The sequence below is a fragment of the Platalea leucorodia genome (genome assembly GCF_965183815.1).
Source record: "Platalea leucorodia genome assembly, chromosome: 29".
Classification (NCBI taxonomy): Eukaryota; Metazoa; Chordata; class Aves; order Pelecaniformes; family Threskiornithidae; genus Platalea; species Platalea leucorodia.
The window spans coordinates 73,795-91,188 of NC_138851.1; the positions used below are offsets into that span (position 1 = coordinate 73,795).

A 17,394-nucleotide genomic window follows, 5' to 3' on the forward strand; every position below is an offset into this window, starting at 1 on the left:
TTTAATTTCAAATGGAAATTTTGGAAAGTAAAAGTTTACTCGGCCGCTTTAAACGGTCAATTGAGCTTTTGAAATGTGGACGTTGCAGATGTAAGGGTAAAATTAAAATTTAAAGAGGTCGTTAAATGTAAAATTTAACTTTTAGCGTTTTTTAAAAATTGAAAACGTCATGCTCAAGTTCCAATTTAAATTTTAAATGTATCAAACCTTAGTTTTTAAATGTTAAATTTTAAATTTTCAAAGGTGTCTCTCCGTTTTGAAGCTGAAATGAAAGGTTAAGCCGTCGGCCCTGAATTTACGTTTACATGTTGAAATTTTGAAATTTCAAATGTGATTTTCCACCTGCAATTTTCAATTTCACCTTACATTTTTCAGTTTTAAAATTTGAAGTCAAAAAATCAACCTTGGGGGTGCCGCCGGCGGGGGAGGGGAGCGCGGGGGGGGGGGGGGTGTCACCCCGGGGTGGGGGAGGGGACCCAGACGGGGCGGGGGCTGGGCGGCCCCACCCGGGGAGGGGGTGGCAAAGAAACGGGGCGAAAAGCGGCGATTTTTTTTAAAAAACGAAAAGAGCTGCGTTTATTCCATGATCGGCACAGACCCGACGGCGTTTTCCTGGGAAAAAGGGGGGGAAAAAAAAAAAAAAACCGACCGACGGCTCCGGAGCGGCGCCCGCAGGGGGGGAGGGGCGGGGGGAGGGGCTATGGCACCGAGTGGGAACGAAACCGAAAAAAGAATAATATTAATAATAATAAAATTAATGGCGGGGGGGGGGGGGGGGGGAGGGGAGGAGCGTCCGCCCCCGCCCCCGCTCGAAAAAACCGGGAGATTTTTGCGAGATTTAAAAAATTTATATAAAAAAAACCAACACAAAATTAAATCAACCCGAAGAAAGCGGGGGAAAATGAATAAAAATAAGAAAGCGGCGGCTTTGGGGGGGGGAAGGGAGAAGGGGGGTGGGGGGAGGGGAAGGCAAAAAAGGCGAGGGGGGGTGGGGGAGGGGCGCGGGGGGGGGTTGGCCCCGAGCTGGGATGGAGAAGGCGGGGGGGGGGGGAGGGGAGAAAGGAGAAAAGGAAAAAGAGGGAAAAAAGGGGAAAATCAAAAAAGGGAAAAAGGAAAAAAGAGGAAAAGCAAGAAAACGGGGAAAAGGAGAAAAAAAGAGAAAAAAAATGGAGGGAAAAAGGAGGAAAAAGAAAAAAAACGGAAGAAGAAGAAGGGGGGAAGAGAGAAAAGAGAAAAATGAAGAAATAAAGGGGGAAAAGGGAGAAAAAAGAAAAATAAATGGAGAAAAATAGGAGGAAAAAGTGAGGAAAAAATTGGGAAATAAAAAAGGGAGAAAATTTAAAAAAAAAAAATAGAAAAAAGGAGGGGAAAAAGGAGAAAAAAGGAAAAAAGGAGAAAAAAGGAAAAAAGGAGAAAAAAGGAAAAAAACAGAAAAAAGAAAAATTCAGAAAAAATCAGAAAAAAGAAAAAAAATCAGAAAAAAGAAGAGGAAGAAAAAAGGCAGGAAAAAACGACGGAGAAAAAAAGAATTTTGGTAAAAAATAAGGGAAAAAAGGAGAAAATTTTAAAAAGGGAGGCGAATCACCCCGAAATCTCGGGGCGGGGCAGGGCTCCGCGCCGCTCCCCCCCCGCGCCCCTCCCCCCGCCGCCCCTCCCCCCCATTTTCTCCCAAAAGGCAAAAAAAAAAAAAAAAACCATCCAAAAATCGGATTTATTTCGAAGCGCCCGCCTCGCCGCCGCCCCTTTTCCTCACGAAAAACCCTCAAAATATGTGAAAAATAAGACAGCCCCCCCAAATTATCCCGAATATACAGTGAATAACGGGGGGGGGGAGGGGAGAGCGGGGGGAGGGGCACCGTTTCCCGGCGGTTTCGCATCCGGATTCCCTTGGTTTTCGCTCCGATTGGAATCGTGAATTCTGCATCCTGGGTTTTTTCGGTGTGGAGAAGAAGAAAAAAAAAAAAAAAAAAACCGAAGGCGGAAAAGGAGGAAAACCAAAAAAACCACCCCAAAAGTCCCGGGGGAGGCAGCCCCCGCCGATCCCTGCGCCGCTCGCTGCATGCGGGACGATCCCCATCCCGGGTTTTTTTTACTTTTTTTAACACTTAACGGAGAGTCCGAAGCTTTTTTTTTTTTTTTTGGCCGGGGGAGGGGGGAAAAAGGAGATTTTTTTTTTGTTTTTGTGGTTTTTTTTTTCCCGTTTCTTGGTTTTTTTCCTTTAAAGAGTCCAATCGGGAGGAAAGAGCCCCAATATCCCGGCGCCGTTAGAAAAGGTTTTCTTCGAATATTGCCAGTAAATCGCTCTGGAAATTCATGTCGATCGTCGCCGCCATCTGCAAGAGAAGGGGAGAAGGCGGTAAGCGGCGCGCCCGGAATTTTTCGGCATTCCCGGTAAAGTTTGGGGGGGGATCGGCCATTTTTTGGCGGAATTTCTACCCCTTTTCTTTGGAATTTTCATGGCGTCGGCGCTGATTTTTTTTTCGGCGGCCCTGACGGTTTTCCGCCCGCAAGGCTTTAGGTTTGGGGGATTTTTCGCCGTTCCCGGGATATTTTTTAGCATCCCAGTGCATTTTTCACCATTCCTGGGAAATTTTTGGCATCCCAGCGGATTTTTCGCCATTCCCGACATATTTTTTAGCATCCTAACGGATTTTTCACCATTCCCGGCATATTTTTTAGCATCCCAGTGGATTTTTCACCATTCCCGGGATATTTTTTAGGATCCCAGTGCATCTTCTGCCATGCCCGACATATTTTTTAGCATCCCAGCGGATTTTTTGTCATTCCCAGGATATTTTTTAGCATCCCAGCGCATTTTTCGCCATTTCTGGGAAATTTTTGGCATCCCAGAGGATTTTTCACTGTTCCCGGGATATTTTTTAGGATCCCAGTGCATTTTCTGCCATTCCTGACATATTTTTTAGCATCCTAACAGATTTTTCACCATTCCCGGGATATTTTTTAGCATCCCAGTACATTTTTCACCAATTCCCAGGATATTTTTTAGGATCCCAGTGCATCTTCTGCCATTCCCGACAGATTTTTTAGCATCCTAATGGATTTTTCACCGTTCCCGGGATATTTTTTAGCATCCTAATGGATTTTTCACCATTCCCAGCATATTTTTTAGCATCCCAGAGGATTTTTCGCCGTTCCCAGGATATTTTTTTAGCATCCCAGTGCATTTTTCGCCATTCCTGTCATATTTTTTAGCATCCCAGCGGATTTTTCACCATTCCCGGCATATTTTTTAGCATCCCAGTGCATCTTCTGCCATTCCCGACATATTTTTTAGCATCCTAACGGATTTTTCGCCATTCCCGGGATATTTTTTAGCATCCCAGTACATTTTTCACCAATTCCCAGGATATTTTTTAGGATCCCAGTGGATTTTTTGCCATTCCCGACATATTTTTTAGCATCCTAATGGATTTTTCACTGTTCCCGGGATATTTTTTAGCATCCCAGCAGATTTTTCGCCGTTCCCGGGATGTTTTTTGGCACCCCCAAGGATATCTTGGCATCCCCAGCCATTTGTTGGCATCCCCAGGGAATTTCTTTTTGAAATCCCCGAGGATTTTTCGGCATCTTGGGGAATTTTTTGGCATCCTTGAGGACTTTTCAGCGTGCCCAGGATTTTTTTTTTGCCATCCCCAGGGATTTTTCAGCATTCCCGGGGTATTTATTGGCATCCTCAAGGGGTATTTTGGCATCCCCAGGGATTTTTTGGCTTCCCAGGAGATTTTTCAGCATCCCTGGAAATGGATTTTTTTGGCATCCTCTGGGATTTTTTGGCATTCCCGATTTTTTTTCGGCTTCCCCACCAATTTTTCCGCATCCCCAGGGAATTTTTTTGGCATTCCCAGGATATTTTTTGGCACCCCCAGCATTTTTTTTTTGGTGTTTCCAGGGATTTTTGCGCTTCTCCCCAGATTTTTCAGCCGCCCCGAGGATTTTTTGCAACCTCGGGATTTTTCAGGATCCCCGGGGATTTATTTTGGCATCCCCAGGAATTTTTCAGTATCCCAGAGGATTTTACAGCATCCCTAGGGATTTTTCCGTGTCCCTGCGGATTTTTCCAGCATCCCCAGGGATTTTTCAGTGCATCCCTGGAGGTTTTTCAGCATTCCCAAGCATTTTCAAACATCTCCAGGGATTTTTCAACATCCCCGAGGATTTTGCTGCATCCCCAGGGATTTTGGGGCATCCCCAAGGATTTTTTTTGCTTCCTGGGACATTTTTTAGAATCCCTGGGGATTTTTTTTCCCAGCATTCCAGGGATTTTTTGGCTAGAAGATTTTGGGGTATCCCCAAGGATATTTTTTTCCGCATCCCCAGAGATTTTTCGGTGCATCCCTGGAGGTTTTTCAGCATTCCCAAGCGTTTTTCAACATCCCAGAGGATTTTGCTGCATCCCCAGGGATTTTTGGGCATCCCTAAGGATTCTTTTTCCGGCATTCCAGGGATTTTTTGGCTAGAAGATGATTTTTGGGCATCCCCAAGGATATTTTTTTCCGCATCCCCAGAGATTTCTCGGTGCATCCCTGGAGGTTTTTCAGCATTCCCAAGCATTTTTCAGTATTCCCAAGCATTTTTCAGCATCCCCAAGGATTTTGCTGCATCCCCAGGGATTTCTGGGCATCCCCAAGGGTTTTTTTTTCGGCATTCCAGGGATTTTTTTGGCTAGGAGATTTTTGGGCATCCCCAAGGATATTTTTTTTCCGCATCCCCAGGGATTTTTCCGCATCCCCGCGTGATTTCAGGGCAGGAGCCGTCCCGGTTTCCCACTCACCGCTTCCCGGCGCCTCCGTTCCTGCTCCCGCTTCCTGGCCATCTCCCGCTGCTGATCCAACATGGATTGGGAGGATTGGGGCTGCGAGCTCTGGGCTTGGGGCGCCGCCGCCGCCGCCGCCGCCGCCGCTTGCTGCTGCTGCTGCTGCTGCTGCTGCTGTTGCTGCTGCTGCTGCTGCTGCTGCTGCTCCTGGCGCCGCCGCACCTCCTCGTGCACCCGGCGCGCCTGCTCCATGGCGTCCTCGTCCTCCCGGCTCCTGCCAAAAAACGCCGGGAGATGCCGTCAGGCGCCGGGCACCCTCGTGTAACCCCCCGCCGCCACGGTGGCGTCCGGGCCCCATTTGCTCCCCGCCGTGGGGTAAATGCTGTAACGGCCAGGGGATGGGCGTCTCCGGCCCCGAGCACCCGGTTTTGGTGCGCCGCGGCACGGCGTGGCGGGGGATCAGAGCTGCCAGTGTGGATTTGTGCCGAGAGATGAGATTGGGCCAGGAGATCGGATCGGATTTGTGCCACGAGATCGGATTGTGCCAGGAGGTCGGATCGGATTTGTGCCGAGAGATGGGATCGTGCCACAGATCGGATCAGATCTGTGCCGCAAGACCGGATGGGATTTGTGCCGGGGGGATTGGATCGTGCCACGGATCAGATCAGTGCAGATCATGCCACAAGATCGGATCGGATTCATGCCACGAGATGGGATTCGTGCCACAAGATGGGATCAGATTTGTGCCACGAGATTGCATCGTGCCACGGATCAGCCTGGCGTAGATCGTGCCACAAGATGGGATCAGATTCGTGCCACCAGATGGGATTGTGCCACAGATCCACTCCGATTTGTGCCAGGAGATCGGACTGGATTCATGCCACGAGATCAGATTGTGCATGGATCAGATCAAGTTTTATGCCACGAGACTGGATTTGTGCCAGGAGACTGGATCATGCCACGGAGCGGATCGGATTCGTGCCACGAGGTTGGACTGTGCCATGGATCAGATCAGCGCAGATCGTGCCACGAGATCGGATCGGTTTTATGCCACGAGATCGGATTCGTGCCACGAGATCGGATCACGCCATGGGCTGGTGGGGATCGTGCCACGAGAGCGTACATCTCCCGTGCCCTTGGCCAAGGTGAGGGTGCCCCAAGACGCCTTCACCATGATGGTGGGGATGGTAATGGTGGTGATGGTGGTGGGGATGGTGTTGGTGGTGATGGTGATTGTGGTGGTGGTGATGGTAATGGTGTTGGTGGTGGTGATGGTGGTGGTGATGATGGTGGTGGTGATGGTGGTGGTAATGGTGTTGGTGGTGATGGTGGTGAAGGTAATGGTGGTGGTGATGATGGTGGAGGTGATGGTGTCTCACCTCATCCTCTCCTGCTCCCGCCTCAGCCGCTCCTTCTCCCTTTCCACCTGCTCCGCCTGAGCCTTCAGCGCCTTCTCCCGCTCCTCCTTCTCCCGCGCCGCCCTCTTGAACTGCTCGAAGCTGTCGCTGGAGGACTTCGCCGTGGAGGAGGGAGTGGTGGGATGTTTCTGGACCAAACTCGCCCAGGAACCCATGTTCTTGATTTTCAGGTCCTACAGAGAGAGGGGCGGGTGGCTTAGGGAGAGCCGATCCGGCAAACGCCCATCCCGCCGCGACCGAAAAGCCGTTCCCCACCACCGTGTCATCCGTGGAAACCCCTTTTGCTTCCCCGGGGCTGGAGGAGGCCGAAGGAGGTGGTGGACCCACACCAGGCACCATCTCCTCCCCCGAAACCAAGTGGGCGGCTCTGACGCCTTCCCGGGAACGCCGGGAGCGGGACCGGCTCCTCCGGCACCTCCCATTTTCCGTGCTCTTGGAATCATCGAATCACAGGATGGTTTGGGTCGGAAGGGACCTTTCAAGGTCACCCAGTCCAACCCTCCTACCATGAGCAGGGACATCTTCACCCAGATCAGGTCGCTCAGAGCCCCGTCCAACCTGGCCTTGAACAGCTCCAGCGATGGGGCATCTCCCACCTCTCTGGGCAACCTGGGCCGGTGTCTCACCGCCCTCAACGTAAAATATTTCTTCCCTAGGTCCAGTCTAAACCAACGCTCTCCCAGTTTAAAACCATGGCCCCTTGTCCTACAGGTCTTGGTCAAAAGTCTCTCTCCATCTTATAAGCCTCTTCTAGAAGAAGACCCAAGAAGGTCTCCCTGGAGCCTTCTCCAGGCTGGACAACCCCAACTCTCTCAGCCTGGCCTCACGGAGAGATGCTCCACCTCTTGGATCATCTTCACGGCCTCCTCTGGACCTGCTCCGACAGGTCCATGTCCTTGTCCTGAGGACCCCAGAGCTGGACGCAGGGCTCCAGGATGGGTCTCAGGAGAGCAGAGGGGGAGCATCGCCGAGCTCACGTCCAGCTTTCCATCCCCCAACACCCTCAAGTCCTTCTCCATGGGGTCGCTTCTCCACCCCTTCACCCCCCAACCGGTGTTGATACCACCCCAGGTGCAGGACCTTGCACTCAGCCTTGAGGAACCTCATGAGGTTCTCACGGGCTCACTTCTGGAGCTTCTCCAGGTCCCTCTGGATGGCATCTCATCCCTCAGCTTGGTGGGGGTCCCATCTCCACCTCTCCCAACCTCCACCAGACACTTTCCACCTCCAAATGGGAAATTTGGAGGTGGAAAACACCAAATCTTGGCCGTACACCAAGGTTCAGGCAACCAACAGGGTCCTGCTTAATTTGGGGAGGTTTAATTCTGAATTTGGGGAGGTTCTCCCCCAATTTTTGCCAGGGTACGTTACCTTTTTGGGGGCGACGGGTGTTTTCGGCTCCTGTTTCTGCCGATCTTTCTCCTGCACTCCCGGCGGCGGGGGGTTTTGCTCCGGGGGTCTGATGACGGGTCGTCCCCCCTCCATGGGTTTCATCTCCGTCCCTAAAAACCAGCGGCTCCCGTCAGAGGTTGTGGGGGTCCCCCAGGAGCCCCACGGTGAGGGGGAACCACCCAGGGGTGATGGGGGTCTCCACCACCAAAAACTGGGGGGTGATGGGGTCTCCACCACCAAAACTGGGGGGTTGATGGGGTCTCAACGGGGTCTCAGCTACCAAACTGGGGTTAATGGGATCTCTGCCACCAAAATGGGGGGTGATGGGGTCTCAATGGGGTCTCAGCTACCAAAATGGGGTTAATGGGTTCTCTACCAACAAAATGGGGGCTGATGGGGTCTCCACCATCGAAACTGGGGGGTTGATGGGGTCTCAATGTGGTCTCAGCTACCAAAACGGGGTTAATGGGATCTCCACCACCAAAATGGGGGGTGATGGGGTCTCAGCCACCAAAACTGGGGGATGATGAGGTCTGTCACCAAAACTGGGAGGTGATGGGGGTCTCTGCCACCAAAATGGGGGTTGATGAGGGTCTCCACCATTGAAACTGGGGGCTTGATGGGGTCTCAATGGGGTCTCAGCCACCAAAATCGGGGGTGATGGGATCTCCACCACTAAAATGGGGGGTGATGGGGTCTCAGCTACCGAAATGGGGGGTAACGGCATCTCCACCACCGAAATGGGGGGTGATGGGGTCTCAGCTACCAAAATAGGGGGTGATGGGGATCTCCACCACCGAAATGGGGGGTGATGGGGTCTCAGTCACCAAAATGGGGGGTGAGGGGGTCTCGGCCACCAAAACTGAGGGACAGAGGAACCGGCGCGTCCCCGGACTCACGTTGCGGGATGTGCGCGGGCGGTTTGATGCTCTCGGGGTGTTTCGGCGGATCTTGCCGCAACGGGGGACTGAAGGTCTCGTTACGGATGACGGGCGAATGCATCTTCTCCTCCTTCCCCACCATGGGTTGAGATTGGACGACGGAGGCGGCTCTCATCTCCTGCCACGGGAAAGAAAGGATCAAGAAACGTTCGGTGATGCCCTTCCCTCATCCCCACATCCCCAAATTCCCGAGGCAAACCGCTGGCCAACGGCCCCTGGGCTTTCGGCGCTTGCTCCCAAGGCGGTGGTGGGAAGATGATGGTCCCCGTTGGTCGGGACCCCCGCGGTTGGGTGCTCTGCTTTCCTTTTTACCTGTTTTTTTGGCTGGATAGTTTGTTGAGGTGGCGACTGGTGGACCAAACCCTGGAACTGCGGCATCTGTGGGGAATGCATCATGAGAGGGGAAGGGGCTTCCCTCAAGTGACCTGGGAACAGTTTGGCATCAATCAGTTAACCGTCGTCACCACCGGCACACCAAACATCACCCGAAAAAGCCGGTCGGCGCACGCCATCGCCCCGTGGGCCAATCCCTCTTCCCGGCTGAAGTCTGGCGGCCCTGGGATGTCCCCAGCGGACCCCAGCCACCTCTTCCAAAATTCGGCGCTGCCGTGAGCGAACGCCGGGGAGCAGAAGATGCTCCAAGGCTGCGCGGTGGCTTGTCCTGCCTTGGGGATGCCCATTGGTGGTGTCCCCCCATAATTCGATCCCTTCTTCTTGTTCTCCTGGTGGTCCATCAACATTCCTGGCTGTAAAACTGCTTCCCCAGGATATCCGAGCACCGACGCTGCCCTGCCTGCACTTCTCCCTGCCTGCACTTCTCCCTGCCTGCACCTCTCCCTGCCCAGAGCCACGGAGGCAGGACGCGATGGCTCCAGGCGCAACGGGAGCTTTTCGGGAGCCGGCGGGCTCCATCTCAGCCACCACGTCCAGCCTTGCCGTCTCGGGCACCACGTCCAAGCTGCCTGCGGCAGCTCTGCAGGCAGGAGAAGCGGCTCCAAGCGCTGCCTGCCCTCACCTGGCTCCATCCCTTCAAATCCATGGATTTTGTCCTACCTACGCCCGTGGGGATGACTTTGGGAGCGAAGACCCAAAGGGCCGCGACCCAAGGAACCACGCGGCCAAGCAAAAGGAGCGAGACCTCCCCAAACCGCAGAGGTTTTATGGGTGCCCGGTCTCGAAAGCACGACGCTGCTGGAGTTATCCCAGCTGGAGACGTTCTCCATCAGGAACGTCGGTGGTGGCACCACCGAGCCCGTGGCCATCGTGGAGATCTGGGATCTCCCAAGCCAACCTTGAAGGTTGAGCCCCGTGGCCACGTCACCCCAGCTGCTTCCTCCGATTTCTGGGATGGCTGGAGGTCATCGCACCGGTTTTTCCCCCAGATCATCCCTTCTCCTCCGCCTGGCAGCCAAGCAGCGGCGTTATCGGAGGCCGTGCTCCGAAAAATGCTGGGAAGCCCCCGTGGGGGATCCGCGGACCCCCTGCCTCCGAGAGAGAGACCACTCGATGCTGGCACCCGGCTGGGACGGCGACGAACACAAGGCCAGCGCTCGCTGAGATCAGAGCTGCGCCGAGCCTCAAAAACCTGAGAACCTTGAGGTCTGCAAAGATTTGAGAACCTTGAGATTCTCAAAAACTTGAGATCCTCCAGATCCTCAAAGCTTTGAGAGCCTTGAAATCCTCAAAAATGAGATCGAATCCCTCAAAAACTTGTGACCCTCAAGATCCTCAAAAACTTGAGATCCTTGAATTTCTCAAAGACTTGAGATTTTCCGAGTTCCTCAGAAAACAGAGAACCTTGTTCCTCAAAAATGAGGTCCCCGAATTCCTCAAACATTTGAGATCAAGTTCCTCAAAGATTTGAGAACCTGGAGATCCACAAATACTTGAGATCCTCGAGATCCTCAAAAATTTGAGGTCCTCGGTCTTCAAAAATTTGAGATCCTCAAAAATTTGGGATCCTCAAGATCCTCAAAAAATGGAGATCATTGAGTTCCTCAAAGATCCGAGAACCTCGAGATCCTCAAAAATGAGATCCTCAAGATCCTTGAACACTTGAGCTCCTCAAAAATTTGAGCTCCTCAAGATCCAAGATGGAAAGAGGCCTCGCCGGGCCGTTACGTCAGGCTCCGGCCATCCGGGGCTTCCTCCGCACCCACCACCGTCTACCAACGGGTGCTGGCGGACCCCGAAGGACGCGTGGAAACCACCCCCCCACCCCCACCGCCCCTCCTCATCGCACAACGCAACTCGGCTCAAGCCGCAGACTCGACCGCCGTCCCCGACTCCCGCTCACCGGTCGAGTAGGGATCAGGCTTATGGTGCCGCGGCGATGGGTGATGCTGGATGACCTGCTGCGGTTTGGCCGGCTGCGGCGGCGGGGGCGGCGGGGGCGGTTGCGGGGGCGGATGTTGCTGCGGCGGCGGTTGGGGTTGGGGGATGTGGGATGGGAAGGGCATGGGTTGCATGTGCATGGGCCGGGGCGGCGGCTGGTGCTGCAGCTGCTGCACCGCGGGGTGAGCCGGCGGCTGCAGGGGCGGCTGCGGTTGCGACTGGACCTTCACTGAAGGGAGAAGAGGAGTCTGCGGCTGCACTTTTTGCAGCTGCTGAAGGTAGAGCTGCATCTGGCTGGTGCTCAGAGGCAGGTTGTGGTGCGGTGGAGGAGGTTCTTCGTCCTCCAGCAGGACCTGGGGAGGCTGGGGCAGAGGCGGTTGAGGAAGCATGGGTTGCTGGCTGATGGCGGGCGAGACGGCCGGTGGACGCGAAGGCTTCGGGGGTAGCGCCGCAGCTCGGTTACTGGGTCTCGAGGGCTGCTGAGGCAGAGCGTTGTGCAAAGCTGGGGAGAAAGGGAAGGACACGGTGGCACCGCGGACATCGGGAGCGGAGAACCTCCCTTTGCCCACCCACCGCTCCTCCATCCCGGTCATCCTCCAGGATAAAAACCCCCCGAACCGCCATCCTCTTCCTCCCAACGTGAGGAAGGCCCGGGCGCTGGGCTTGTCCCAAGAAGCCGCGCTCACCTGGAGGAGACACCACGGCATGCTGGTTGAGGTGGGGAGGAGTGCTGTGCTCGGGCGGCTGGGGAAGATGGGGCGGCATCTCCGGTTGAGGAAGATGCATGATGGGTTGGGTGAAATGCGTCATGGTGTCGAACATATTCCCCGGCAGCGGGTGCTCCAGGACGGGGACCTGCGCGGGGACGAAAGGCGGAGGAGAAGACTTCATCGGCGGAGGAGCTTGTTGAGGGACGGGCGGCGGCGGGGGCGGCGGCGGGGGCTGCTGGGGCGGTAACGGCTGCGGCGGTAAGGGCTGCGGCAGCGGAGGGGGCGGAGGGGGCTGCTGCGGTTGCGGCGGCGGAGGAGGCTGCGGCGGCGGCGGTTGCTGCTGCACCGGTTGATGGTGGTGATGGTGATGCTAAAGGAGGAGAAAAAAAAGACACCGGTGAGTTACCAAAACACCTTTTCGGTTGCCGAAACGCCTTTCCAGTCACCGAAACGCCTTTCCAGTCACCGAAACGCCCTCCCAGTCACAAGAACACCTTCCCAGTCACCGGAACGCCGTCCCGGTCACCGGAACGCCTACCCGGTGTCTCTTAAACCATAGCCCCCCAAATCGGGGCTGGCTCGGGGGAGCTTCCAAGCAACCAAAAGCCTTTTTGGCCAAGCTCGACCCAGCCGAGCGTGCCGGCAATGGTCCTGCCGGCATTCCCGGCGCTCCCAAACCTCCCTGGGGATTCAATCAACTCAAGCGAGATGAGAAGGACGCTCCGTCTCCTACCTTTTTTTGCTCTCGCCCCGAATGCCCTTTTTTCTTCAATTTCGGTGCCATTTCTGCCAAAAAAAAGGGGAACAGAGCAAACGTTAGTACCCCAGCGGTGCCGCTCCACCCCAGCGCCCCCGTAAAAACTCAACAGCAGTGATTCGGTACCAACGACGGCAAAGGAGAAGGTTTTATCCGATCGAGTCGGATTTCCCCGGGGACATCTTGCCCGGAGGCTCGGGGTTTTCAGCGCCATGCTGTCGCAAAAAGGAGGAGAAAATCGTAGCGAAAAGGAGAAGAAAATGAAGGCGAAGACCCCCGGTCTCCCGCCACCAGCGTCTTCGCGGTGGACAAGGACCCAACGGCCAAGAAAAACCATTGCTCAACCAGACTCAGCTATTCCAGGAATGCCGCCTTGCTCCGGAGGGGGAGATAAGGAGCGAGAGACTTGGCAGGAGGAATAAAAAAAATAAGATATCAAATATCCCGGCTACGCAAACAGCAATTTTCCATCCCCCCCTTTCCTCCTCAATCCGTGGAGGGTTTGGGTTTGCCAGCTTCCCGCGGGATCATCTCTCACGCCTCCTCCCCTCCGGAGATATTTTTAAAGCATCGTCATCGAAAACAACTGGCTTGAGTTTAGGTCCAGGGCGACGATTTCCCAGGATTTCCTCCGCAAACCATGCCAAGAAACAGCGAATTCACAAAAATACATCGTCCGCGATGGCTTATCCAGCCCCAAAAATCCCACGGCGGTGGGATTTTTGCCTTTATTTGGTGCGGTGTTCGGATGCGCCGGGCAAAACGCGACGGATAAAACCCTCGCGGTGACGATTTGGTGGGGGGGGGGAGCTCCCGGTGCATGGGAAGCGTCTCCCAAATGGGATTTTCCGTTAAATCCCTCCAGAAATTAAATTGATTTCTTAAGTTTACTCCTTTATCTCTGTTTTTTTTTAATTATAAGGCAGCACCGGTGACCGGTATCGGCACCGGAGTGTGCCCAGACGCCTGGTGATGGGCTGTGCCGGGCCGGTGGCGCCGTTTTGTAGATTTTAAGGGTGAAGTAGATAAAAAAGTAGGGTTTTTTGGGAAAAAAACCCCAACCATAAAATGGTTGGGAAGGGGAGAAGGGAAAATCTCTGTGCTGGGCACTCCGCTCCTTTTAATCCGCCTGCAAATGTTCGGTTTGAAATATCCAAAGTATTTGGTTTCGAGGTGGAAAAAGCTTTTTGAGCCCGTGGTTGACGATTCCCGATGTGACAGCCCGGATCCGGCAGATCCGCGGATAACGGAGGAGCGGGAGAGGGGAAGAGGAAGGTCGCGGGGGATGCCGGTGTCCGGGGAGCTGGGGTGTTGGGAGAGGAGAGGGGGGATTCCTCGGAGCATCGCGAGGCCGGGCTTGGGCGGTCACAGATGTGGATGGACGGCCACGGCTCCAAACGGGCATTACGGCTCTGGATGGGTGTCCACAGATCCGGATGGGTGTCTATGGATCTGGATGGGTGTCCATGGATCCGGATGGGTGTCTATGGCTCTGGATGGGTGTCCACGGATCCAGATGGGTGTCCATGGCTCTGGATGGGTGTCCACGGATCTGGATGGGTGTCCACGGATCCAGATGGGTATCCGTGGATCCGGATGGGTGTCTGTGGATCCAGATGGGTGTCTATGGCTCTGGATGGGTGTCCACGGATCCGGATGGGTGTCTATGGATCTGGATGGGTGTCTATGGATCTGGATGGGTGTCCACGGATCCGGATGGGTCTCTGTGGATCCAGATGGGTGTCCACGGATCCAGATGGGTGTCTATGGCTCTGGATGGGTGTCCATGGATCCGGATGGGTGTCTATGGATCTGGATGGGTGTCCACGGATCCGGATGGGTCTCTGTGGATCCAGATGGGTGTCCACGGATCCAGATGGGTGTCTATGGCTCTGGATGGGTGTCTATGGATCTGGATGGGTGTCCACGGATCCGGATGGGTCTCTGTGGATCCAGATGGGTGTCCATGGATCCAGATGGGTGTCTATGGCTCTGGATGGGTGTCCATGGATCCGGATGGGTGTCCACGGATCTGGATGGGTGTCTATGGCTCTGGATGGGTGTCCATGGATCTGGATGGGTGTCCACGGATCTGGATGGGTGTCTATGGCTCTGGATGGGTGTCCATGGATCCGGATGGGTGTCCACGGATCTGGATGGGTGTCTATGGCTCTGGATGGGTGTCCACGGATCCAGATGGGTGTCCACGGATCTGGATGCGTGTCCACGGATCCGGATGGGTGTCCATGGATCCGGATGGGTGTCCACGGATCCAGATGGGTGTCCATGGCTCCTGATGGGTGTCCATGGATCCGGATGGGTGTCCATGGCTCTGGATGGGTGTCCATGGATCCGGATGGGTGTCTGTGGATCTGGATGGGTATCTGAGGATCCCGGTTGGCATCCACGGCTCAGGATGGGTGTCCACTGATCCAGATGGGCATCCACGGCTCCTGATGGGCGTCCATGGATCCCGATTGGCATCCACAGCTCCAGGTGGGCATCCATGGATCCGAATGGGCATCCACGGCTCAAGATGGGCATCCGCAGCTCTGGATGGGCATCCACTGATCTGGATGGGTGGCCCACGGCTCCAGATGGGTGTCCATGGATCCGAATGGGCATCCACGGATCCGAATGGGCGTCCACAGCTCCGGATGGATGCCAGGCGTGAACCCACCTTCCAGAAAGACCAAGACTTGACGTCTTCACCCATCAAGAGGGCTTTTCAGGGCTTCCCCGCTCGTCCCACTGATGCCGGAGAAGAAGCAAGGACAAGAAGTGGAGAGAAGTTTCTCCGGCAAACGCTCCTTACGGATAAGACACAGCCGGGCGCAGCTATTGGGGAGTGGAAGGGGCTGCATGGAGCCCCCCAGTTTCTGTCTCATCCTATCTGATCAGGATAAAAGCGCTCACAGAAAGAAACCCCAAAATCAGGAGAAAGCCGCAGAGCGCGGGTGTCGGGTGGGAAGAGAGGAGAAAAGCTGCGGACTAAGCCCGGATCAGGAGGGATTAAGCATCGGTTCCTGAAAAAAGCCACGTGATATGACGGCGTCTTGGCCGAGCATGTCCCTGCTCCGATTTTGGGTGGAAAGAGGAGCTGCTACAGCTCAACCGTGAGCATCGGCTGCTCCGAAACCCCCTTCTCCAGCGCTGCTCCTTCGGGGAAGATGGTTGCACCCTTCTCCATCCATCCTCTGGCGTGCCACAACCCAGCGGTTCTCCCAGGGCGGTTTTTTCCGGCGCAGGCTTTGCCATCGCTCTTGGTACAAGCCGAATATCGCCACAACGAACCGAGGCAAGACCTCGGAGCAGGATGGGTCAATCCTGCCGCTTGAATCACCCAATCGACCGCAAATGGGGCCGAAAGCATCCGCCGGTGAAAGGGTGCTTTGGGAGACCCTTCGGCAAGAAGATGAAGCCAACGGAGACCATGAGCGGCAAAGCCACGACGCTCCCAGGGGGATCACCCGGTGGCACCGGTGACTTCGGAGATGCCAACCCCACCGAAGGATGAAGCTTCTTCACCGTTGAGAACGGCTGTTGGGTTACAGTCGGTATCGTGTGGTTTGGCATCTCCCCGCGGAGCAAGAGCATCGAGAAGAAGCCCCGTCCCATCTCCGACCCCGACGCCGTTTCACGCTGGCCGATTAAATCTCATCGGCGGGGCTAAAAATCACCGGGATTTAAAAAGAAAAGTCATTTCATTTCATTTCAAGATGTTTTCGGAGCAGAACGGTTCAGTCGGTGCACAAGGCTCCGCTCCTGCCGGCGTGTCGGCAGCCACGTGGATATAGTTTATTTTTCCCTAAATCCTCAGCTCTCGCTCCCACCCAAATTTACCCGGAACAGCAAAACACCGACATATGGTTCGCTATCATCATAATTTCCACGTTATTGGTTAAAATAACGGTTAAAATTCCATGATTATACAAAAAAGTGCATTTTCATAGCAAGCCACTTTATTGATTTTATTATTTAAAAATCAAAAGATCAACGCTATACAATTTTTATCTGTTTTTTGGGGGGGGGGAGAAGCTGGTGGTTACATGGCTGCGAAATCTCGAAGCATGCGGAGAGAATATAAAAATAAACAGGTTTATATAAAGTCTTTGTAGCAGATCAAGGTTAAGGGGGGGGGGAATCTAAATAAAAGCGGTTACGGAAACAGTTTGTTTGTAGTTAAATTCATCCCGATTTTCCAACAGGCTGGTGCATTCAGGGAAAAAATAGATCTAAAATTACAAGTTTGCTAAAAACACGCAGTTACACATTCCAATAAAATCACGATCCCACGTTAATTCCCCCTGCGTCTCCCGGGAAAATAACAAACTTATTTGGGGAAAATATTATGAGAAATGCTAGAAGTGACTTGAGTTTAAAAAAACCCACCCAAAAAGCAACTTTTCGATATGATATTGATTATAAATGGAATTTTTTTGATAGAAAAGGGGATCTCTGTTATCTGTTATGTTTTAGGGCAGCAGAGCCGCGACGGGGCCTCCTGGATTTGGGGGTGGATGGGTTTTTTAGTGGAAAATATTCAGTTTACCTATTTCTGCTCTTGGAGATGAGAGCGGTGGCTTCCTCCACCCTACAGACCCCGCAAATCCCCCCAAAATCGGGCACGCCGGTGACTGCGGTGCTACCGGAGCAACGACCGGGTTGGCCGTTAATTCCCCAAATCCCATTAAACACACCAAAATTTGTCTAATTTGACCCGCAAGGCGCTTGACGGGGCGCTGGACACCGCACCCACGGAGGGGACGCTCAACCCGGAGCCGGCGCAGCCGCTCCACCGCGGCAAAGACGCGTCGCTGCCGGCAAGCCGGGACCCCGCGGCGTAACCGCGAGATGCTGTACAGCACTTGGGAGCCTTTTTGGTGAGGCCCATCCTTGAGCAAAGGCATCGGGAAGCATTTCTAGGGTAAAACTGAAGGGATTTGGGTTTTTCTCGGCACCGCTATCGGCACAGAGGTGCTGCCTGCAGGCAGGGCTGCCTGCGGCGGTGTAAAGCCACGTGATGCCTCGCTGCCTGTTGCCCGACTCCCTGCCTGCACGCTGACTA

General features: G+C 54.2%; 1 protein-coding gene across 13 annotated transcripts in view; it reads right to left on the bottom strand.

Moving 5' to 3' along the window:
- Nucleotides 1–1,692: 1,692 nt before the first annotated feature.
- Nucleotides 1,693–17,394, bottom strand: part of BRD4 (bromodomain containing 4) — an 84,739-nt gene continuing 69,037 nt past the window's right edge. For 12 of the 13 annotated variants that reach the window (XM_082334031.1, XM_082334026.1, XM_082334028.1 and 9 more), the window contains 9 exons: nucleotides 12,303–12,355; nucleotides 11,546–11,939; nucleotides 10,822–11,361; nucleotides 8,838–8,950; nucleotides 8,484–8,643; nucleotides 7,564–7,694; nucleotides 6,154–6,365; nucleotides 4,793–5,048; nucleotides 1,693–2,333 (listed from right to left, as the gene is read on the bottom strand). In XM_082334031.1, coding sequence (XP_082190157.1) covers nucleotides 2,265–2,333; nucleotides 4,793–5,048; nucleotides 6,154–6,365; nucleotides 7,564–7,694; nucleotides 8,484–8,643; nucleotides 8,838–8,950; nucleotides 10,822–11,361; nucleotides 11,546–11,939; nucleotides 12,303–12,355 — 1,928 coding nt within the window. In that variant the 3' untranslated portion in view covers nucleotides 1,693–2,264. Of the gene's footprint in view, nucleotides 2,334–4,792; nucleotides 5,049–6,153; nucleotides 6,366–7,563; nucleotides 7,695–8,483; nucleotides 8,644–8,837; nucleotides 8,951–10,821; nucleotides 11,362–11,545; nucleotides 11,940–12,302; nucleotides 12,356–17,394 lie in introns of those variants that run through there. The other variant, XR_014230538.1, reaches the window with a different exon arrangement.